This window comes from Hippopotamus amphibius, chromosome 9 (genome assembly GCF_030028045.1).
Source record: "Hippopotamus amphibius kiboko isolate mHipAmp2 chromosome 9, mHipAmp2.hap2, whole genome shotgun sequence".
Lineage (NCBI taxonomy): Eukaryota > Metazoa > Chordata > Mammalia > Artiodactyla > Hippopotamidae > Hippopotamus > Hippopotamus amphibius.
Genome location: NC_080194.1, coordinates 38,044,233 through 38,070,200, shown reverse-complemented (window position 1 = coordinate 38,070,200; position 25,968 = coordinate 38,044,233). Strand labels below are relative to the sequence as shown.

General features: G+C 37.8%; 2 protein-coding genes and 1 pseudogene across 2 annotated transcripts; all 3 read left to right on the top strand.

Moving 5' to 3' along the window:
- The first annotated feature begins 2,896 nt into the window (after positions 1-2,896).
- Positions 2,897-3,861, top strand: LOC130860782 (olfactory receptor 56B4-like). The gene is given in 2 exon segments (XM_057749358.1): positions 2,897-3,002; positions 3,005-3,861. Coding segments are annotated over 2 exon segments (963 nt in total).
- Positions 3,862-14,184: 10,323 nt separating this feature from the next.
- Positions 14,185-14,330, top strand: LOC130829598 (U2 spliceosomal RNA; annotated as a pseudogene).
- Positions 14,331-17,138: 2,808 nt separating this feature from the next.
- LOC130860781 (olfactory receptor 688-like) lies at positions 17,139-18,119 on the top strand. Its single transcript, XM_057749357.1, has one exon. It carries the CDS (start codon positions 17,139-17,141, stop codon positions 18,117-18,119), a length of 981 nt encoding a protein of 326 aa, XP_057605340.1.
- Positions 18,120-25,968: the final 7,849 nt, after the last annotated feature.

Sequence of the window (25,968 nt, the reverse complement as noted above, 5' to 3'; positions counted from 1 at the left end):
AAAGATGTTATTCTATTCCCTCTAGAGCTCTGAGTCGGTTGGCTGAGACTCTGTTACACCTGCATCACAGGTTGACTTCTCCTTCTCCCCAATTTTTCTTTCTCCCTACTTTTTCACAGGTTTTGCTCCCGAATAAATTTCTTGCACCCTCAACTTTCTCACTGTCTGCTTTCCATGAATCTAACCTATAGCATAAAATTGATACATTTTAATTTAGTAGGAAGATAGGAGAATATAAGTCTCATTTAGGTTTAAAAGAATATGAGAGGTAAGGAACTGGGAGCTATACATTGAGAGAAATGCTTTAGGAATTTGTAGAAGGAAAGAGAGGAAGCAGATTCAGGAGAAGGGTGCAGGGTGGGAGATAGTTGAGATCAGGAGGTATATTGGTCAAAGTCCTAACAGGAAACAGATGGCACATGCAAAAGAAGAGATTGAAGAGAGTACAATGAAGAGAGTATTCAAAATATATGGGAAAGTTTTAAAAATAATAATGAAACAGGGGTGGTGAAATACACCAGGACTGGCAACATGAAAAGGCATTTTGTCCCTAGGTTGGAGAGCAGTGGAGAGCTCAGTATTCACAAAAGTCATCGAGGGAACCACCTTATGGGAGCAGTGGTTCAATAGAGGCCCCAGGCATTGCAGAACAGTGAGTGGATCAGTAAGAGGCGATTCAGAGGAATAAATCCCTCAACTTGTCTTTCCTGCTGCCTCTGATCTACTGCCAGTGATTAGCCTATTAGCCAGACCCAACCATATCCTGAGGCAATAGACTTTAATCTCTCTGGGTACAGAGCAAGGTACAGAGTAGATCTGGAGAGGCAAACAGGGGGTATCCAGGAGAGGAAGTATAAATACATTTTTATATGGGAGAGATAACCCATGAGAAAGGAAGTAGTGAAAGATAAAACACAGAGAATACATCTGCTGGAGAATGGTCCTGAAGAGAGTGAAGAAAATTGTGTGTCTTGGGGGAGAGGCAGGCCTTGAGGGAGTCACGCAAATGGAAGGACACCTCTTTCTAAACCTTCATCAAGACAGAGATGAGCACTAATAGTGCTTCCCAAGGGACTGAGGGCTGAGTACTTCTCTTCCCTGAGAAAAGCTTAATATACCGCTAAGATGCTGAAGGGCCTTTCAGGTTGCAATGAAGAAACATCAAGTTTTGATGCCCACAGGAAAAAAGATTAGAGAGAGCAATTGTTATGAATACATAAAAGTTTAAGTGTATGCACATGTGTAATTTTTTAAAAGGATAAGTAAAATTCAATGGAAAAAGAATGAGAAAATATTTCCAGAAAATTCAACAGATAGAGGTAATAGTCTTGAGATATAATAAAACATAAAAATTAATAAGGTTGTGCTTCCAGACTCCATGCTAAAAACATTATTTCACTTTATACTACAGGATGGGTTGGACATGAAGCCAAAAGAGAAAATTGCCTAAGTATATGAATGGGGAAAAAAATCTTTGAAAATGTCAGTTAAAAAAAAAGTCAAAGTTCACAAAACAATGATGTGAAAGGTAAATCAAAACTGAAATATCAATTTTTACTTATTCTAGTAATAAAGACTTTTAAATTAAAACTACCAATTGTGGCATGGATGTGGTGAAATAGACACTCATGAACAAATTCTGGATCAGGGTATCTCTGAAGTGTATGTCAAGAGGATAAAAGCCCATACTGTCACAAAGGGCCAGAAAAACCTCTTTGAAAGACAGCTTGACAATTATCAATCAAAATCATTTTTTGGTCCATTTCACCCAGCAATGTGGAAATTATGGATAAACTTACACATATGCTTAAAGATCTATGAACAAATACATTTATTGAATCATTTTCTACAATTGCAAAATACTGGAAACAAATTGAGTGTCTATCAAACGTTCTCATTAAAATATCGGACAACCTGGTGGTAAAAAATCATGCAGTTTAACAACAGTGAGGCATATCTATATATAATATGCAACAGTCTTCAAGATAATTAAGTTTAAAAGAAAAGGAAAGGAAACAAAGGATAAGAAGAAGATGACTAGTATGCTAACATTTGTTTTTGTCTTTTATGGGAAAATATATACACATATTTTTGTCCATGCAAAAACTATTTCCAGAAGGATTCCCACGAAACTAGTTGGCTCTGGTGAAAAAGAAGGGATTTGGGAGGCCCAAACACAGGAGTCTTACTTTCCATCGTTTTTCTTTTTCATTTTATTTGATTTTTTTTACCATGTGCATGTATAACACTAAGAATATCAAAATACTATTAAAAATAAAATTTTAAAGATGGCTATGCCCTTTGAACATAACACTTTTGTATCATTTTTGAAATTCTACTCAAAGGAAATAATCTGAAACATAAAATGTTGCTGAGTGATTAAGGAAAGAGGCATATATAGAAATATTAAAATTAAGATTTAACATTGCTTTTAGTGATACTGGAAAATCATGCTTCATTTATTCATCCATGCAATAAATTTTTACTGAGTGCCTATTTTACGTCTCAGAGCATACTACTAAAAGACAAAGGCAAGATACGAAAATTATCTCTACATAATGATATAAACTGCTTAAATATAAAGCCAAAAAAAGAAAATAAACCAAATATTAATATTTGTTATCTGTTAGTGATAAGATTATTGTTGATATGCTTGGACATGCTTATTAGACATACAAGTCATGATGACAAATAGCTATTCGAACATTTCCATTTAGAATTAATTTTGGCTTTCTTTATTGCGCCTCTGTGGAATATTTCCAAGAGCCAAAAGAAAGTTGAGGGTCATTCGTGAATAAAAGGAACTCCTAATCAGGACCCTCAGCTGAACTTTCAAATGCAACCTCTTTCTTTTTTCAGTTTTATGGATAGCCGCTGAGAACAGGGCCCCTATCCCATGGGTATCTCCACCAGTGCTACCAACAGTTCCAGCCTCCAGATTTCCCAGTTCATCTTGATGGGGCTCCCAGGCATTCATGACTGGCAGCACTGGCTCTCTCTGCCCCAGCTCCGCTCTACTCCTTAGCCCTTCTTGCAAATCTTCTCATCATGATCACCATCCAACACGAGCCCTCACTGCATGAGCCTGTGTACCATTTTCTGGGCATATTGACAGTTGTGGATATTGGCCTGGCTACCACCATCATGCCTAAGATTCTGGCTATCTTCTGGTTTGATGCCAAGGCCATCAGCCTCCCTGAGTGTTTTGCTCAGATCTATGCCAACCACTGCTTCTTTTGCATGGAGTCTGGTATCTTCCTCTGCATGGCAGTGGGCAGATACATAGCCATCTGTCACCCTCTTCGATACCCCTCCATAGTCACTGAGGCTTTTGTGATCAAAGTCACACTGTCTATGATCCTCAGGAATGGCCTGTTGACCATCCCAGTGCCTGCACTGGCTGCCCAGAGACATTGCTGCTCCAGGAATGAAATTGACCACTGCCTATGCTATAACTTGTGGGTTATTAGCGTGGCTTGTGATGACATCACTGTGAACAAATTTTACCAGCTGATCTTAGCATGGATCCTGACAGGGAGTGATATGGCTCTGGTTTTTTCTTCCTATGTTTTAATCCTTCATTCTGTGCTGAGGCTGAACTCACCAGAAGCAATGTCAAAGGCTCTGAGCACCTGTAGCTCCCATCTCATCCTCATCCTCTTCTTCTACACAGGTATCATTGTACTATCTGTCACACACCTTGCAGAGGAAAAGATTCCTCTTACTCCTGTACTCCTTGATGTGCTGCACAATGCCATCCCTGCTGCACTCAACCCCATGGTCTATGCACATAGGATGCGTGAGCTCGGACTGGGCATCCAGAGGCTGCTTGGGCTCTGTGAAGATGTGTCCACCAATTAACTCCAATTTTAGAAGGTCATTAAGGTGTTAAACAGGGACAAAAGTTTTAGCTCTCAATGGGTTGTAATCTGCCTTTACTCTCACTAGGAAAAAAAATGGCCAATAAAATCATGAACACTGTCAGTCTCACTAATCAAAATATGCATAGGAGAATTATCATAAAGTTTCCTATGAATATAAATAAGAATAGAAAAATGAAAGTTTTGAATTTTTGAACCTGACATTTGATGCCATCCTGAGATTGATACTCTTATACACAGTGGGTAGGACTGTAAATTAGTCCAAATGCACAAAAAGCAATTTGACAAAATGTATCAAATGTTCCCAAATGTTCAAATTATTTTATCCTGTAAGTCTATTTTTAAAAAAATATCCAAAAAAAATAGTCTCAATGTAAGCAAACATTTATTCAGAAAAAGTTCATTGCAATACTACTGTTAATATAAAATGGGACCTTTAAAAATATTTGCATGAATTTACATATTTATGGATTTTTCATGTGTGATTTTCATAATAAGAAAAATGTTTAAATAAATGTTTATCAAGAAGGAGTAGAGGCACTTCCCTGGTGGCACAGTGGTTGGGAATCTGCCTGCCAATGCAGGGGACATGGGTTTGAGCCCTGGTCTGGGAGGATCCCATATGCTGCAGAGCAACTAAGCCCATGCACCACAACTACTGAGCCTGAGCTCTAGAGTCCACGAGCCACAGATACTGAAGCCCCCGCACCTAGAGCCTGTGCTCCAAAACAAGAGAAGGCACCGCAAAGAGAAGCGCATGCATGCAACAAAGAGCAGCCCCTGCTCTCTGCAACTGGAGAAAGACAGCACAGCAAGGAAGACACAACACAGCCAATAAATAAATTAACTAATTAATTAAAAAAAAAGAAGAGGTAGAGAAAACCTTGATTGGGAGTTTGGGACTAGCAGATGCAAACTATTATATATAGAACGGATAAACAAGATCATATTGTATACCACAGGGAATTATATTCAATATCCTGTAATAAGCCATAACAGAAAATTTAAAAAAGGGCAAAGTTTCATTTTTGTGCCAGAATATCTCAATAATAATAATTATTAATTGATAGCAAGTGCTAAGTGCTTCTTATAGGTCATAAAACTAAGATATACATATTATATACATATATATCATATTATATACATATGTATCATCTGATTTAATACTCACAGCAACCCTGTGAGGCTGATATAATAACATTCTCAATAGCTAAGGGAACTAGGGCACTGGGGGTTATAGAACTTGCCCCTGCCAGCAGTTTTCAAGTGGGAGAGCTGGGATTCTACAACTTGAAAGCCTGATTGTATAACCTTAGCACTATTCTCCCTCTTAATCTTGCAGTATTCCAGAATTTCTACATGGTTTTGAGCAACTTAAGAAACCTCACTGTGCTTCAGTTCTCCAAGTTAAAAGTCATCATAATAGTTTGCTGAGCTAAGTCACAGCATGCTGTGACAATCAAAAGACATAATAAAGAAAACATGCTTTGAGATATGATATACACATGGAGAAATTGATCTAAATGTGTGGCAAAATTTTCTTCCTAGGAAAAGAAGAAAGTGGCCCCAGAAAATGCCCTAGGAACGTAGGTCCAAATAACCATTTAATTAAATCTAAATGAAATTTTACCATTTGCACATCTAACAAAAATGCACACTTTTGAGTTCAAGAACCCTAATCCTTGATCATTTTGTATGTTCTCTGAGCTTCGTACAGAACTCTGCACATGACAAATGCTTAATAAATACTTTATTCATGATGCGGTCATTCAGAGAAGCATAACATGGTCTGCTGAATCCTATGTATCAAAGAAAATATCCTGGACCATGGTCTGGAGAATGACCTCAGGAAGCATGCATGTGAGTCCACCTTGGAGAATAGCGTCTTTGAAGAGAGCCCTGGGACTGAAGCAACATCAGAAACCACGAGCTCATCCCACCAGGGAAGTAGATGCTGGGCAGCACAGCAGACTTGCAGAAAGTCAATCCACAAATGTGGGACATGCCATCCTAAGAGTTATGCCTAGAAACTTACCCAAGAACAGAGGCTATAAACTTCCTCCAAAAGGAGCTACTGCTTCACCCTCATTGGACAGTGGCCAGTGATTCAGATTGAAAGTAATTCTCCAGTAAGAAAAAGCATGGGAGAGACAATCACAGAAAAGGGTATGAAGTTAACCCAATCGCCACTACTTCAATCCCAAAGGAGCAGGATAATAACAACATCGAAACTTGAAGATTTCTTTACAGTTTGCAAAACACTTTCCCACAATGAATTGACTAATTTCATGTAATCTTCATAGCAGCCCTCTTAGTTATGAAGCATTACTATTAATCCTTTTTCACAAAGAAATATATAGATGCTCAGGTTGAATGATTATGCCAGTTCTTCCACTGATAAATGGCAACGCTAAGCCATCCTCAAAGCTGCCTCCAAACTTTCATTCACACATATATTTTTTTTTTTATTTATTCATTCCTTCAAAAACACACAGTGTGAGTCTATGTGTAGCAGCCCAGATTTCAGACCACTGCCAACAACTGTTGCAGCGATGTGTCTCTCAATTCTTTTGAAAATACATGAGCACCCAACATCCAACCTAGCATCTCAGCAAAAATTCTGACACAACCAGTGGGAAGTTGTTGTATAACAAAGGGAGTCCAACTCGAGGATGGAAGATGCCTTAGAGGACTGAGGCAGGGAGGGTGGGGGGGAATCGAGGGGGGGGCGTCAAGGAAGGGAGGGAATATGGGGATATGTGTAAAAAAAAACAATTGATTGAACCTGGTGTACCCCCAAAAAAAAATAAAATAAAATAAAATAAAAAAAAAAAAAAAAAATTCTGACACAACAGAAAAATCAGAGCAGTTAATTTTGCTCTCTGCTCTATATGCCATGAATATAAAAAGGAGTGTGCATTCTGTTTAATCTTAATGAACTATTCCTCTTTGTCATGTGTATTATACTTACCCATTTGTTTTGCTTTATATGAGTTTAATACTGTCATTCTATGTTATTTTTAATTGCCTATTTATCTTTTCTCACACATTTATTTTCATTTCCAGTTGATATTTTAATTTGGGGCTGTCTTTTCAAAACATCATTAGCTGTGTCTTTATTATTTAACCTAATCTGAGAGACTTATCCTTTAAGTAGGGTGATTCAATCCAACCACGTTTATCATAATTCTATATTTATGTTTGCCTCTATCATCTTATTTATCTTTATTACGTTTTCTTGTGTTTTTTTCTACTTCTAACTTTTGCCGAATTGATCCATTTCATCGATCTCCCCATATGTCCATTTCTTTGACTTGGAAGTTTTATTGAATGTGTCCACTTGACAGGTTATTATCTTCATAATGTTATGAATACATTCAACCTTATATTTGTTTATTATTCTCATAAATTATGTAAGTTATTCAGTATTTTTTCCTTCTAATGCTAAGCTCAAGTTACGAACTTTAAGCATTTTTCTGTCCCTTTTATTCCCTATCAAACATCTCACTGGTTGTGGCATATTACAAAGATGACCACAACATCTCCATCCTTCAAGCTCTTTTGCAATGTAATGTGGGAAATTTCCCATCAAGAAGTTGAAGCTAATTACCCTCCCCCCTGAATCTGAGCTGGCCTTAGTGATTCACTTACAACTAATAGAATGTGACAGAAGTCCAGGTCAGGAAAATCCACCCAGCATCCACCTCCGTCTCTTGTAATGTTTGGTCTCTGGATGCTCCCACTAAAAATCTAGCTGTCATGCAAAGAGAAATCTAAACCACATGAAGAGGCCATAGGTAGGCACTTTAGTCAGCAGTCCCAACTGAGCTCTGCCTTGAAATCATACTATTCCAGGAGCCAAACATATGGGTAAATACACCTTCAACTGATTCCAGCCCCTGGCCATTTGATGACCCCAGCTGTTTGAGTCTTCTGAGCTGAGGTGGCAGGTATGTGGAGTAGAAGTAAGCCATCTCCACTGCACTCTTCTTGAATTTCTGACCCACAGAATCTGTGAGAGTGATAAAATAGGTGTCTTATGCTCTGTGTTTAGGATGTTTTGCACAAAGCATAGATAACTAGAACACTGAATTTTGCTGAAATTGTTTGGAATTTTAGTTTCAAATCATTGTTGATGATTTATTCAAAGCATATCTCTTCTATATCAAAAGTATTTTAGAATAGCTCATAATTACATTACCAAAATTCATTTCTGTTTCACTGTGAAGCTTTACTAAATTCACTGTTTATCATTTTTTGTATACATTTCCCCAATGTATCATTCTGTGTCCAAGCAGGAGAGGGGAGTCATTTAATTTGAACAGGAAACATTTAATATAAATAATTATCAACTATAACAAGGAACTGGAAAATCAAGGGATTGACTAATAAGTAGAGAGGACTCTAAAAAATGTAAGAATAGCAGATTGAAGGAGCAGTCACTACCACTAGAGATAAGATAGATCTGCCCAAGGAAGAACTCCACTGGGCTGAGATCCAGGCCTTGTTGGAGAGGGTACAGGATGATACACTGAATGGCAGAGTTGCTGTGATGTTGTGCCAGCAGAACTTGCTGGCAATCCAACTTCCAGGGTACCAGAGAAAGCTGTTCACAAGAAGGTATCTTACCAGAGGCATTCTGCTACAAAACTATGCCAGGGAGATGCTGGGGACTGATGGGGGGTGGAGGGGGGTGGGTGGATACGGACCACTAGGTGCTGCTGGCTGCTATGCACTGCAGAAGCTGCACTGGAGAAGTTGATTATGCCCAGCAAAGCCTGCAGGCACTTAAGAAAAAGGCAACCGAATCTCAGTAGGAGAGCTTGTGGCATTTGAACTTACCTAGGCTGCGTCTCTCTCTCCCTGCCTTGGTGACATTATTGAAAAGAGCAGCCTTTGTTCCCTATGGGGGCTCATGGTGCTAGAGGGAGCACAGCAGACCTTGTTCTCAAAGAACTGTTGTTATTTTTTTAACTCGTCTTTTGGCTCCCCGAAAGACAGGAGGAACAAAGAGCTTGTCTTTATTTCACCTAACTCAGAACTCTCCCAGGATAAAGTAGAGGTTACTTGGAGGCATTTGGCAAAAATATTTACAGACAAATGTGTTAGCCTCTGTGATTTGGAAAGGAATGGACAGTTGAAGCAAACAATAGACACACCAAAAGCTTGGGAGGAAGGCCTGAGGAGTGAGATGTCTTGATGAATAAGAGCTTTGAAAAGCCCCCACATAGTCCTGGGAATCTAGAAGGCCATAAGCATGCTCAGGGCTGGGTGCATAGACCAGAAAGACCAAAAAAAACAAAAAACAAAAAAAAAAAGAGAGAGAAGACTCAAATTACTAAAATTAAGTGTGAACATGGGAATATTACTACTGACCTCACAAAAAGGAAAAAAATTATAAGGGTATGAAAAATTAAAGGGAAAAAATTCTAGAAACATACAAACTGGCTCAAGAAGATGTATAAAATATGAACAGACATAACAAGTAAAAAGGTTGACTCAGTAATCAGAAAGCTTCCAACCAAAAAATGCCCAGCCCCAAATGGCTTCATTGGTTAAAGAAGAATTAACACCAACCCTTCCCAAATTATTCCAAAAATTAGAGGAGGATAGAATACTTTCTAACTCATTCTATGAGAAAAGAAGTAGCATGAAATCAAAACCAGACAAAGACATCACAAGAAAAAAAAAAAACACTGCAGATAAATACTTCATGAATATAGATGCAAAAATTCTCTGTAAAATACTAGCAAGCCAAATACAGCAAATTAAAAAGATTATATACTATGACCAAGTGGAATTTATTCCAGGAATGCAAGGGTCGGTCAGTATACAAAATCAATATAATACACCATGTTAATGGAATAAAGAGACACATGGTCATCTCAGTTAATGATTAAAATATTGAGAAAACTAGGAATAGAAGGGAACTTCCTCAACCTGATAAAGTGCATCTACGAAAAAGCCAAAACTAACATACTTAATTGTGAAAGACTGAAAGCTTTATCCCTAATATGAAGAACAAGACAAGAATGGCCACTCTCACTTCTATTCAACATTGTGCTTGAAGTTCTAGCCAGAGCAATTAGTCAATGAGAAGAAATAAAAGGCATTCAAATGGTAAAGGAAGAAGAAAACTCTGTTTTCAGATAAGATCTTACATGCAGAAAATGCTAAAGAATACACAAAAGAACCATTAGAGCTAATAAATAAATTCAACAAAGTTGCAGGAAACAAGATCAACGTACAAAAATAAGTTGTACTTCTGTTCACTAGAAATGAACTATCCAAAAGATGGAATTAAGAAAACAATTCCATTTACAACAGTATCAAAAAGAGTAAAATACTTAGGAATAACTTCAACCAAGGAAGTACAGGCATGTATACTGAAAACTTCAAAAACATTTAATGAAAGAAATTAACAAAAACATAAGTCAATAGAAAGACAGCTGTATGATAAGTCCTGTTCCTGGTCAAAAACCTACGTGCAGGGACTTCCTAGTGGCGCAGTGGTTGAGAATCTGCCTGCCAATGCAGGGGACACGGGTCCAAACTCTGCTCCAGGAGGATCCCACATGTTGCGGAGCACCTAAGCCCATGCACGCCAACTATTCAGCCTAGGGGCTTTAGAGCCCATGAGCCACAACTACTGAGCCCGTGTGCCACAACTAATGAAGCCCACATGCCTGGAGCCCGTGCTCTGCAACAAGAGAAGCCACAGCAATGAGGAGCCCAAGCACCACAATGATGAGTAGCCCCTGCTCTCCACAACTAGAGAAAGCCCGTGTGCAGCAATGAAGACCCAATGAAGCCAATAAATAAATAAATAAATAAGTTTATTTTTAAAAAAACAAAAACAAATCTATGTGCAATTTTGGAAATTAAAAGGCTTTATCTAGCAGATCTCATAGGGGAAGTTTGCCCTCCTCACATCAGATTTGGTGCACAGCCAGTGAATTGCAGTCTCTGAAGAGAGTTTCAGTCAAGGTCTCAGGCCCCCCTGGCCAGCCATACTCTTCCATTTGTCTGCATTCCTATCTCAGGCCCATAGTGGTCTTAAGTCTCTGGTTGTCCTTGCTGACAAATAGAACAAGCTTGAGCTTCAGAAGACTTATTTATTGCCCATCATAGCATCACTAGAATAATATCATAACCACTCAACTCAGGTACCTAAGAAGACTCTTCCTGGAAATGGATTAAAGCATACTCTTGTTGGTTCTAGTCCACTTCTGAATTCAGAAGAGGGTTTTTCTGTTGAACATCACAATGCCCCTCCTTAAACTCCTCTTTTCCAAATTCATAGTGGTCCATCATCTTGCATGCCACACAGAGATTTTTTTTTATTATTCAGTCATCTAAGGGCCATTTCAGACCATGTCACCAACTCATTGTCTGTGATCAAAAAAGAGATATAATTCTATCCTGTTATATTGTCACTATCCTTTAGTTCCTCTAATACCATGAAGAAATCTATTGAACAGATTCACCCTTCCTTTGGGCAATTTGATTGGTGAAAACTATCACAGACAACAGTCTTTCCCAGAGCAGATTGACATTCTATTAGGGAAGGTAATCTTAGTTATGTACAGATTTCCTGAGATGCCTTGTGATTTCAGCTGTAGAGAATAAGCCTACCCGAGATATATTTGCCAATGACCTTCCTTCAGAAATCTATACCATTTCTCTCCATAGAATTTCTCAGTGTCCTGAACAACCCATTGTTATTCCCAAATCATTCTCGGTCGTGGCTTCACATTTTTATCAATATATAAATTTATCGTTACCACAATTAAGAATACAAATAATTACTGTTCAACTAGAACTGCTTACTTCCCTGAACATGCTCCCTTACTGTTAAGAAGCAAGTTTCCCTAGTGTTCTGACAAATCTGTGACTTTCTTTGGCTCTAGTGGGACAATAATTTATGATTCAGTATATCTTAATTTTAGCAAGCTGCACCTCACACTGCATCATATTACAAAACCCATCTTAATACTCTATTTTACAAAATCACTGAAACACTAAGTATCTTTGGTTGTGGCAAAAAAGAAGAATTTCATATATTGATCAAAATATGTAAATATTCTATATCTATATGCTGTTATTAAGTGAACTTCAATTTTAATTTTAATTTTCTGAAATTAGCTGTTTAAAAAACTCCTATGTACCTCTCAGTTGCCTAAAGAGTGCTGTCAGAGGTCCTAATAGTCAAAAACTACTAGAAATACAGTAATATTGAACAGAAAAGGGTAAAAAGTCACCGAACTATTTACCAGCATCACACTTTGAAATTCCTCACAACTGCTCCCCTACTCGTCTCCTCAATATTCATTCATCTATTTGAAATATTTATCAAACACCTACCAAGTGCCAGGAACTAGTCTAAGTGCTTGGGATAGAGCAGTGAACAAAAATGACAAAATGCATACTCTCAGGGAGCTTACATTTTAGTGTGAGAAAAAGAAAAGAAAAACAAACAAATGACTTTATAATATGCATGTCATGATATGTGCTGTGGAGATAAAGCAGAGAATTATAGAGTTGGGTTGCTAGTTTAGATAGAATGATCAGTGAATGCATCTCTCATTAAGGAGAGTTTTATCTGAATACAAATTTAATATCATTCTTTTATTCCAATTTAATTAACACTGAAAATACGATGTCATGAAAGACAAGAGAGGTAAGTGGTCCTGATGATCAATCCAGACAAATAAAGAACATTCAGGTAAAATTAAATTCTAAAAAGTATGCAATATGTTTGGCAATTGAGGCCATTAGCAAGAGTCGTTTCTATGTGATGTTGAGATAACATTAAATTGCAGTGAGATAAGAAGCATATAGGATGTGAGGACAAGGAATGACATAAAGGGGTCACCCACAGAGTTTGTGAAATAGGAAATAGGGGCCATCTCTGGAAAGGGTATGAAGTAAAGATACATTGTAATACAGAAGACTTCAAAACTTTTCTATAATGAGGGGCACTATTCATCAGACAAGGGCGAATTAATCCCTCAGGATCTTGGATTGAAAACTGTCCATCTGGTGGGCTGCCCTGGGACTAGAGTTGGATCTACTCCCAGACATCACGTAGCTAACCGCTAAGAGCACTTGAGTTCTATTCCCACTACAATGTAAAAAAGACCCTGGAGGATGCTTGAAATAGAGTAGAGAGGGCCCAGAGAGCAGCACATCAGGATCAGGCATCTCAGGGATCAAATTTATACAAAAACCCCAGACTCCAGGGGTGGCAGACAAGGAGAGGAATCTGTTCTGAACAGCAAAAGGCTGAACACAGGCAACTGAAGCCACTAGAGCAGAAGCATTTACAGAAGGCATTGCAAACTGAGAGCCTCTTCAAAGCTCCTTCTGAAGTAGTGAGTAAACCAACGTTTGACCTGCATCCTGAGAGGTAAGGGGATGGATGCATCCGATGTTCCCATAATTCTGTCCTGATCTCAATTTTGATTATATGCCTTATCTTTGGCTTTCATAGTTGGCTTTCTTGCTTGATTCTTAACCTTTAGTTCCTTCCTTCTCTTGGGCGCTCCATTTTTTAGGGACTAAGGTCTGTGATTAGGAAATAGGGGAGAAATAACACTGAGTTTTAAAATTGTCAGTGAATAAATGATAAATTGAGGGGTTTAGAATAATAAATTCTGTATTCAGGATTCCCAGAACAAAAAGTAACTTCAAGTAAAAGACTATTACACCTGATAAAAAGAAAGAAATATAATTTTTAATCATATTCTAGCTGAATTCCTATTAAATCCAACCAAAAAGAAATTGAAGTTTGCCATCATACTTATTTCACATTGATAATGCATTTCCAATCATTTCTTTGAGATATAAAGCAAAAATTAAGATATATTAATATTTGTAAAAAAAAGAAAATAACATTGTATGCAAGCAACTTTTTCTCTGCATAGAAAATAAAATAAAAAAAGAATATCAATGGGAAAAATTTAAGAACTGCCAACAGCTTAGAAAAATGGATAATATACAAGACAAAAATAAAACAAATATAACTGCAACATATAAAAGAATAAATCCAAAATATATTTTATCAGCAATCATTAATTGGTTGATGTAATACAGAAACTCATAAAATGTTTAAAAGTGGCACCAGTTTAGCAAAGTTGATGAATGAAAAAGGAAATAACAAAAACCAATATAATTACACACACAAAAAAATAAATTCAATGGATTTCCATAGGTCATAAATAAACATTGGGATACATAATGCAAAAAATTCAGATTCATTCAAAACATCCCAAAATACTATTAGTCATAATAAGAACAGTGCATTGCTTCTCGGCCTTTTGGCTAAGATCAAGTATAATAAGAACAGTGCAGAAGAAAAAATTTTAATGAATTTTTTAAAGATTCAAAGGCAGAGAGAATTCACACTTATGAGTGAGAAGACTTCATAGCATAAGGATGTCACTTTTTTGTCAAAATTAATCTACAAACTCAACACAATCCCAACTAAAACTGCTATTTTAGAACTCAACATAGGAATTCTCAGGTTAATTTGGAAAATAAACACATGGAAAGGACTTTAAAATTAAAGAGAATAATTAATAAGAGAATATTGCTCTGTTGTGTATTAAATTTATTATAAAACTAAAATTCTTAATTCAGTTTGATATTGGCACAAAATTAACCAGAAAAAAATAGAAATTGTCGATTGCCCAGATAGGATTTATACACATGAAAGTTTATTATGTAACATGAAGGCATAATAATCACTTGGAGAGAGATGTAGGAGACACTTTTAACAATTTAATTATTAGAAATCAATTTATTTAAACACTTCTCATTAACAGCAAAATTAACTCCATGTATGTAAGTCGAGTCACAGAACCAGAAAGTCAACCATTAAAAAACGGAAAGTCATAAGGAGGTGCATGCTGGTCAAAATTTTAAGTAAAGAATAACTTCCTTTAATTGTTCCTTGGTTGTAAAGGGGAGTGTTTTGAGAATTTGATGAAAGTTACATGGACCCTTGCCCAGAATAATACAAATATAGACAGAATTTTTCCATATGAATTTAGGAAATTTACAGATTCCCATGGAGACCATCCATGAATTTTTGGTAAAAGAGTTCTGTTTAAGCTGAAAGCACAGAAAAAAAACAAAAATAAAATAAGTATGAAGGTAAAATATATACATACACATGTAAAACCAAACAAAAACTGGGGAAAATATTATAAAAACCATGTAACAACTTTTAGTGGCCATTGACAATTTATAAAATTTATAAATTTTTAAATAGTTAAAATGCTTTAAGGAGTTTCCCAATTAGTTAGGAAATTTATATGTACTATACTAAGAAAAAGCACAGAATAAAGAATTCTACTTACATGAAATTTCATCTGTATAAAAAGAAAAATGGTGAAAATAAAATATTCTAAAATGTTAAAGTTCATTACCTTTGTTGGGATTTTGATTTATAGTTATTTTTCCTAACTTTTTGTTTTCTAAAAGTGCTACTGTATTATTTTTCTTATTTTTCTTCATCAGTTTCATGGGTAATATATATTTATTATAATCTATAAATGGCATGGTCATTCATTCTTCACAGTGGTGGTGAAAGATAGAGCCTTGATCTTACACGTAATGACATCAAAGGAAGCAAAGGAAGAGATGCGGAAAGGAAATGTTGACACCTAAATATTTGACAAGGCAAGGTATTATTCACAGATAAAGGTCACAAAAAGAATGCTAAGATATTGAAGGATTCCAAAAGCTTAACGCCCACGTACACTTTTTGATGCAAACACTTGGGAATATTATACGACAACTCAGGAATGAACAAAATCAAGAATGTGAGAACCAGAAAGACCAAGAATTAAAGGGCTAAGAATGAGCCATGAAGTTACTTAAACTAAAAGGTCTAAATGTGTGCACTAAATGCCTGCCGGTATTTCCAACCAACATTACACAAAAGCACACAAGTGGATGGAAGTTCTTTGGTAATTTTCTCTCTTTATATATTTTATTAATAAAATTGAAGATTTAAAAATATTGCTTTAACAGACTCACAGATATAGAGAACAAACTAGTTCACAGTGGGAAGGGGGCGGGCAATGTAGGGGTGGGGGAATGGGAGGAACCAACCATTAGATACAAGATAGGCTCAGAGATGTGCTGGGCAACACAGGGAATAGAGCCAATATTTTGTAATAACTGTAAATGGAAAGTAAGCTTTTTAAATTACATTAAAAATAAAAATTTTAATTAATGAAATTTTTTAAAATAGAAGTATTGTTTTAAGTACATCTTCAACATTACTTTCATAATCAAAACAGGAAACAAGGGACTTTCCTGGTGGTCCAGTGGTTAAGAATCTGCCTTCCAAGGCAGGAGACACGGGTTCCATCGCTGGTCAGAGAGCTAAGATCCCACATGCCACAGGACAACAACGCCCACACACCACATCTAGAGAGAAGCCCGCGCACGCGCAGCTACAAAGAGCCCGCACTCCGCAACAAAAGATTCCCGCGTGCCACAAGTAAGACCCAATGCAGCCAAAAATAAATAAATAAATATTAAAAAAAAATAAAGCAGGAAACAAGCAATATTCCTAAAGGATACTGACTTTTTGGCTATGATTTGATGAAAAGTGCTGAAATAAAATGCAAAAGATTAAAATGTTGCTGAAGCTTTATCACTTATTAGTGTTTTCAATATATGATTCTTATCTAGACTAATTATTCAACCACTGTATCCTCATATGTGAATAACACCTGTTTGGTGAAGATTAAATGAGATGGATGTTGTCAAAAACAAATTGTCAGCTACAGGCACTGTTTAAAGTAAAGCAAGGTCAAGGTTCTCAGTGAGGCTACTTATTGTCTTTCTTAAGATCCCCCAAAAGGAGGAAAACACCTCTGCCCTTAAACTTTACCTCCTGAAGTTTGGGTGCTTTATATATGCACATGTCTTCTGCTTTGTGTTCATATCTCCCACAGATTAAAAAATCTACCCAAATTTCAAGGAAATAAAGCCATAAATTTTCATTTTTATTCTGCTAAAAGCTTTATCTTAGAATCGATTTTGACTCTGCCATTGTTTTTATCTAAACTTTTTCCAAGGGTCTTAAGTGGGTTGAGGTTGTGTTACAGTAAAAAGGACTGAGTTATGGGTGAATCTTATACCTCTACACAAATTTTAGATTCAGATGAGCTAACCACAGACTATTCTTGTTTCCATTTAATACACAGGTAGATGCTGAGAACAAGACAATCCCATGACATGGATACCACCCTGAGTGTAAGCAATAGCTCAAGGTTTCAAGTGTCTGAGTTCATCCTGCTGGGGCTCCCAGGCATTCAGGAGTGGCAGCACTGGCTCTCCCTGCCCCTGGCTCTGCTCTACCTCTTAGCTCTTGGTGCCAATCTCCTCATCTTGATCACCATCCAACGTGAGCCTACCCTGCACCAGCCCATGTATCTTCTCCTTGGCATCTTGGCTGCAGTGGACATTGGTCTGGCTACCACCATCATGCCCAAAATCCTGGCCATTTTCTGGTTTAATGCCAAGACCATCAGCCTCCCTGAGTGCTTTGCTCAGATGTATGCCATCAACACTTTCATGGGCATGGAGTCAGGCATCTTTCTCTGCATGGCTGTGGATAGATATGTAGCCATTTGCTATCCCCTTCAGTACCCCTCCATAGTCACTGAGGCTTTTGTGATCAAAGTCACACTGTCTATGATCCTCAGGAATGGCCTGTTGACCATCCCAGTGCCTGTACTGGCTGCCCAGAGACACTACTGCTCCAGGAATGAAATTGACCACTGCCTGTGTTCTAACTTGGGGGTCACCAGTCTAGCTTGTGATGACATCACTATTAATAGGTTTTACCATTTGGCCTTGGCCTGGGTTATAGCTGGCAGTGACATGGGTCTGGTCTTTGCTTCCTACGTGTTGATTATTCGCTCAGTGCTGAGGCTGAACTCTGCTGAAGCAATATCTAAGGCCCTGAGTACCTGCATCTCCCATCTCATCCTCATCCTCTTCTTCTACACAGCTATTATTGTGGTATCTGTCACCCACCTGGCAGGAAGAACGTTTCCCTTCATCTCTGTTCTCCTCAACGTGCTGCATAGTGTCATCCCCCCAGCCCTTAACCCTGTGGTGTATGCCCTCAGGACTCAGGAGCTGAGAGTGGGCTTCCAGAGGGTCCTCCGTTTGGGTGAGGATGTGTCTAGAAAGCAAACCAGCTTTAAATGACAGAATGTTATCATTGGTGTTACAGAAAGAGCACAGGCTTTGGAGTCCAACAGTTCTGGGTTAAAATTCCACATCTCCCACTATTGAGGATCATCAACTCACATTAATTCACCTATTTTGTATAGCACATACTAAGTGCAAGGCACTCTCCTAAACATTTCACAAATGTTAATTCCCAGGACAACCCTATGAAGCAAGACCAATTGTTATTTATAATTTTACAGATGAGGCAAGAAAGTTGAGAAATTTGCCAAAGGTCAAATAAGAAGGCAGTTGTAGAGTGAGATTAGAACCCAAGCAAAACTTAGGACATTAAAATTCAGGGAATCGAATCATCTTCCCTTTGACAAAGTGAGTTAAATAGCAAGGGCTTTATTATATTTATAGACAAGGTAAAATAGGACCATGTGCTTTCACCTGTTTTTAACAGTGATCCCATTTCCTGAGAAGCAGAAGCATTGCAACTAATAAAAGGTATTGCAGATAATAAAAAGTGATTTTTAAAAATAGATGGGTCAAACTGCCTGTTTCTCTTTCCATATGGTGTTTGGACTAAGTCCCTGAGATCCTTTGACATTTCAGGGAGGAAAAATAAATTCCAAAAGAAGTACTGGAATTTCTTCCAATCTGGCCATCCAGGAGATTGGATTTCTGCTTCTACTAATGGCTGATAGGATAATTTAGACAAAGCATCCCAGTGAGAATAAGTAGAAATGATGGACAAAAAAAAAAAAATCTTTGAAAGAGTATAGAGAAATTGGAAAACTAACCAGTGAAAATTATGTGGCAAAGATCTGAGTGTCAAAGAAAACTCAGACAGACTTCTTTTCAATTCCAACATATAAAAAGAGCATAGAAATTGTCACTCCCATCCTTATATCAAGACAAACTGGCCAAACTAAAAATCAATGACTTTTCTGGACCCAACAGAAAACCAAAGTCACAGAGCTAACCAGCAAGCTGGAGTCAGAGAAATACCCTTCCCCTCGGTGGGATGTGTCTCTGGTAATGCCTTTTCCCCTGCAGAGAAAGCCACGATCATGGAGAATGCTCCAGGCTTATGTTGCAATCCATTCTTGGATCTTTACTATGAGAATCTGATGGAATTGCTGGATATAAATTGTGGAGCCTCCCTAAGACTACAGCTTTGGGTTCTTCTCATATTCATGCTAGACCACACTCATCCTCCAAGATTTATCAAATTTACCTTTGAAGGCTTCCTACCAGTTTATGGCTCCAGCAGCTTCTGCTTCTATTAGCCAGATTCTCTGTATTCTCTACGTTCACCTGTCTCTCCAAATTTGGGGATAGAAGTTACCCTGCAATGTCAATTCTCTGATGAGTCCAAGAAAAATCACTGAATTCCCATTTTTTTCAGCTTTTTTATTGTAAGGACAGGAGTGATGATGCAAAGCTCTTTATATGTCAGGAGTTCTAGTATTGGATTATAACTAAAATACAAAATAAATATCCATGAGTCCATTCTGATATAGATAAATCATCCAATAAATAAATATGTAAGGGGAACAGACAAACCTACCAGACAGAAAAATTCTAAATAATTTACGTAGGTACACCACCTTCAAGTAGGTGAAGCACAATTCCTTATTTCTTAAGTGCATAGTGACATCCTTCCCAAAGTCTGCTTTGGCTGCAAGTAGAAAAAGGAAAAACAAAACAAAACACCACCAAAACATGTATTTGAATGCTCAAATTATAGATTTTTGTACCTCTTGCTCAATATGTTGTCAGTTAACTGAATGTTAGCCATTTCTTGAGTCTAACTGACCTTCCCCAGCTGCAGATTCTGCTGTAGACATAGGACCTTTATAAATGGGGTTACCACATGGCTGAGAGCCATAGAGACACATGCTCCAGAGACGAGGAGAGAGAAAGGGACTGAGCTCTACTAGACCTTTTATTTTTTTTTTTCCATTAAGTGCTCAGATTAAGATACTCCTACCATGGAGAGTGAGTGAAAAGGAACAGAAGCTGGGAGTGCTATGACAAAGGACTGGCCAGCACATGGCACAAAACATCAAGAAGGGGAAAGGTGTGCCTCCTTAACTTTAGGTAACAAATTATTAGGATTGTGCTTGGCTGTATATGAGACAATAGATAACAGTGGATAAACAAATTGGAGCGTTTTTTTCTCATCACACACGCACACACACCACCACCACCACCACCACAACCACCACCACCACCACCACCACCACAATTAGGCAGAATCAGGCAGAATTATTAAGGCAGCTCTATTGTGCCATGAAGCGACCAGGCTCTTTCTACTTTCTGCTCTGTCATTCTAAACTATAGCTACCTTACTCCACATTCACACCCATATTCCAGACAAGTAGAAGGAAGTTACTTAAAAGGAAGTCTCAACAGACATTTACTCACACCTGACTGCTCAGAAATGAGTCTGATGTTCATATCTGGTTGCAAGAAAGACTCAAAAGTTATCTTTTAGATTCCCAGCTTCTGTGATAGTGGACTGTTATAGAAAGGTGGGTTTGAATGGGCACTGAATGAATTAACTTCCAAAAAGTAGAAAATATACATCACATTCTTTTCATGCAATATTTTCAGAAATTGATAAAATATTGAGCCATGAAGAAGGTCTCAAAATCGCAAAGAGTAAAGTTTCGAAGATCTCTGAACCCACATGACAAACTCAGCACTCACAGCATCTTGCTCCTTCCACTCTAAAACATAGCAATACTGACAAGATATTCAATAGTAAATCAATCCATAACATGATATAAAATAAGTGCAGAGCCATTTACAGGAAAGAAAATATAAGGAACTCCAAAAGAAAAAACATGTAACTGTAACAGAATTATGGGAAAGAATGGAAGCCCAGGAAGTGCATGGGAAAGGACTGCTACAAAAATAATATCGATTCAGAATCAGAAATGACTGATATGGAGGCGGGGGGAGGCATGAGAAAATCAACCTGCTGATTAGTGGTAGCACAATTGGTGTAGGTAGGCAGGTCTAGCCTTTTGTGCACACACACTTAGACCAAGAAGTGAGCCAAAAGTCAAGCAATGGGGTGGGTATTCCAGAACAGTGGTGATTGGGTCAGAAAATAGAAAGTGACCCACATAGCTACAAATAACCATGCCCCATGAGACATGGAAAAGAAGTTCAACATAAATCAAGCTCCAGCACACCCCCTCAGCTCCCCACCACAGGCTGCATCAAACAAATGCAGTAGCATTCTGAGATTGCCTTCTAGAAAGAAAAGCAATCAGTCAATGACCAAGATGGCTTGGTCTAACCTTTAGACAGATTTCTTCCCTATTAGCATCTGACCTCCCTTTTCTTAGGGCATTTTCTTGAGAAAACTTGTAAATTCTTTCTCCGCCCTTTTGCAGTGTATGTAAGTCTTCTCCTAACTTCCTTCCAGTTTTACAGCCTAGAAATATCTTTCTGAAGACCTGGGAACTTTCTCTTAAAATATAAACATTGAATGAGATAGCACTCCATCTCTCAGTCTCTGTGGAGAGTAGGAGTCTAACTTCTAAGAGTGCCAGTTAGCAAACACAGGTGGTCTAATCACAGACAAAGGCATTTGCAATCTCAGGAATAACTCAATGTGTTTGACACACCCAATTGATCAACCTCCCACTAAAGTCCTCCAGTACTTTTCCACTAGCTCACCCCAGGGCTGAAACCCATTTCTCCTTACACCTTATCCAGCCCAACTCCACCTTTCGCTTCCACAGAACTGGGTATCTAGACTTGGTCTGTGCCGTCTTCCCCGCTGCTCGTATTAGTATCAAATAAAACTTGCTCATCCTGTGCAGCGCAACTTTAACACCAAATACAGCCATCTGTTTGAGGAAAATCAACACAAAAATGCGGCATTAAAGTTAATAAACACAACTCACACCTAAAGAGATAGAATAAATGCAACAACATGAACCACAAAAAGCCCCTCTGAAGGTAACCTTCTCTATGCCAACTCTACTTCAGGAGTCCCATCACTCATCTCTTCACGGCTAGAGGTGGTCATGTGCACTGTTACTTATGAACCCTAGATAATTGCGCTGTCACTTAGGATCGCTTTCTGACCACATCCTTATAAATAGTCCTTTGTACGTAATCTGAGAAAGAATAAGTTTTGGAAAGGATGTGGAGAAAAGGGAACACTTGTATACTGTTGGTGGGAATATAAATTGGTGCAGCCATTATGGAAAACAGTATGAAGTTTCCTTTAAAAATTAAAAACAGAACTAACGTATCACTCAGCAATTCCACCTCTGGTATTTATCCAAAGAAAAAGAAAACACTAATTTGAAAAGATACATGCACCCCCGTGTTCATTGCAGCTTTACTTACAATAGTCAAGACATGAAAGCCACCTAAATGTCCATCAATGGATGAATGAATTTAAAAAATGTGGTGTATATATGAAATACAATACTATTCAGCCATTAAAAAAAAGGAAACTTTATTACTGTGACAACATGAATGAAACTTGACCACATTATGCTAAGTGAAATAAGTCAGAGAAATATAAAAACCATATGATCTCACTTATATGGGAAATTAAAAAAACCAACAACCAAAAACAAAAACAAACAAACAAACAAAACCCAAGCTTGTAGATACAGAGAACAGATTTGTGGCTGCCAGGGGTGAGGGAGTTGGGGAAGGGGAAAATGAGTGCAGGAGGTCAAAAGGTACAAACTTCTAGCTTTAAAGAAATAAGTCATGAGGATGTAATGTATAGCACGGTGACTATAGTTAATCATACTGTATTGCATATTTGAAAGTTGCTGAGAGAGTAACCCTTAAACCCTCACCAGAAAAATAATAATAATAATAATAATTGTAACCATGTATGGTAACCAATGTTAACCAGACTTCCTGTAGTGATCATTTCACAATATATACAAGTGTTGCATCATTATGTTGTACACCCGAAAATAATATAATGTTATATGTCAATGATACATCTATAATTTTTATTAATTCTTCTAATTTGAGAGGGCTGTTTTTCCCTACTGGGACTCTTTATACTGTAGTGCTCATTCAATTAGGCAGTATGGAAGTTATTAGCAAAAGCAGCTTCAATTTAGTGATAAGACAGATTTTACATGGCCATAGATTAAGAAGGTGAAGAAGTAGAGGCAACATACAAAGATGACTCTTAAAAGAGGATAGGCAGATCCTGAAGGCACAAGAATGAGACTGGGAAGTGCCATGGAAAGACCTAAGGATAAGTATGTAAAAAAGAGTTTTTTAAGTTGATAGTCCTTAGAATCTTCATTTACTGCGGTGCGTGATACAGGAGAGAGGAAGACTGCTGACAGAGGAGAAAGGGGATACACTTAGTTCTGCTGCATCACTCGGTGTGAACATACAAGTATGTCCCAATACCAATGATATATTATGAAACAACTTGAGCATAACTGAATTTCACATCTGCCCTTGTGCAATTTTGTCCTCTAGTAACATTGGTTCAATGCAGAGAACTGCATCAAGATGAAAACAAACTTAACACACAACACACTCCAAATATCTACCAGCTATCTTCGTTCATTTCACAACTTTCCATCTGATTTCAGATAAAGTTCCTTTTACCATTTCAAAATACCTCACAAGCTGCAATCCTTTTACCTACTTCCACAAGCAAACTTCGTGTCTTTTTCAAAGTAAAGTATTGATTCACTGTAGTATTTGTATTGTTAGCCGTTTAATGTGTGTAAAACTCTGGTACGTTTGTTTTCTCTCTCTCTTTTTTAATATGTCATTGACAAAGTTTTTGAGTACTGTCCTCCTAACTCCATTTTTCCATAAATCCTGTGGATTTCATGTGGGATTTTGCATAGCATGGTGATTTTTAAGAACTCGTGTGTCACGTGATAACAGAATTGACTGTATTTGCTAGAATGCGTGGGGAGGAACCCAAGCCTGGATAGAAAGAATACATCTTATTTCAACAATTCAACCTGGCAGAGCTGTCCATCTGGCGACCCTGCCCCCTAGGACTAGGTTTGAAAAGGACTGTTCCCAGATGACCAAGGCACACCTCCAAAGTCACCAGGTGCCTCTCCTGCTGGAATGAGACAATAACCTGCCCCAGGGGAGGTTGGCTGAGACTGAGGAGTATCACAGGATGGGCCAGGGAGGGTCAGAGCAAGACCAAGTCACTTCATAGCTATGATGTATATCCCAAACCCCAGGAGTGGTGGGGAGAGGGATAGATCTTCTCTGAGCAGCAACAGCCAGGGGAGGGGAAGCAGCCCAGAAGGAGGCACCAACCTGATGACATCTTCACGGCCTCTCTGAGTAGTAAGTAAACCAGCCAGTATCAAGACACTGGGAGGGGAGTCAGTGGAGGCAGCCCATCTCCCTAGGATTCTGTTCTGGCCTATAAATCTCACTATCCTTGGATTTCTCAACTTGCCTTTCTTTACCTTCCATCAGTCTCTTCACCTGCACAGGTGAAGAGCTGTATCTGGGAACAAGGCCAAGGAGATGAGGCTGAGCTCTAATAGTCTATGCTGGAAATTATGAGGCTCTCCAGCGAGAGAACTATGCAAAGAAAACCTCTCAGCTATCACAGGGTCAGGCCCACAAGAGGCTCTAGGTAAAAATTTGGTAAGTAAATGACCAAACTAAGTGATTCTTGAATAATAAATTACAAAGCAAAGATTCCCAAAATAAGAGAATTTTATGAATCATAAGGCTCAATTCTTTTATGATTTGGCACTCTAACATTATATAAAATGCATTGTTAGTTTATTAGTAAAACACAGAAGCCAACTTCATTATCAGCGTAAAGTTTAATAGACTTTCATTAAAACAGTGAAAGGGGGGAAGTGAGATTGGCTGCTATCACTATTGTTTTGCATTTCTCTGGTTAAAATGAAACAGAAAAACATAAACAAGAGGTATAATATTTGGAAAAGAGAGGTCCAAGTTGTCATTTTTATAACATTTATGAGGTCTTACAAGAAAATCAGAGAAAAAGATGAACTAAAAAATTTTTATAACTGACAATAACACAGTAAAGAGAGTCCAAAGCAAAATAACAGAAATCAGCAGATTTTCTATCATAAGCAAGAATTACTTAGAAAATATACTCTAGAAAAAAATTCCACTCAAAAAAAGTCAAATTTAGCCAAAAAAAAAATGTGAAATGTTGAGACATATAAATAATGGCCTTTAGTGACAGATTAAAAGAAAATTTAAGAAAGAGATGAATCAAATTGCTGAATAAGAAAGAAAAATACTGTAAGATGTTAATTTTTATAAATTAATTTTTATATTTCATAAGACCCCAATTAAATTTGGATATTTTGAAAATCACAAAAGAATTTAAGATGTTCCTGGCAGTCTAAACATTGAAAAGGGCTTTAAAATTTTAAACCTGCAGGGAGCAGTTTCCCTGAACCCTTAGTGAATTGGTGTGTTTTCACTCTAGGATGCCTTTCAGGAGGAAATTTATGCTCCAGTCCACATCATTTTCCATGGAAGAACACTGTGTGCCGAGGGAAAAAAAATTTTTAAAAGTAAAATATTAAATGGGAAAAGATCTATTGTGTGTTAAATTGCTTAAAATCAAGATGTTTTACTCGCCATGGTACTGTCACTACAAAAAACACATATGAAAATGGAACAGAATAAATTAGATCCACTGCATGTAAGAAATTAGTATAGACTTCCCTGGTGGCACAGAAGTTAAGAATCTGCCTGCCAATGCAGGGGACATGGGTTCAGAGTCCAGGTCCAAGAAGATCCCACATGCCATGGAGCAACTAAGCCTGTGTGCCACAACTACTGAGCCCATGTGCTGCAACTACTGAAGCCCACGCCACTAGGAAGTCCCAGA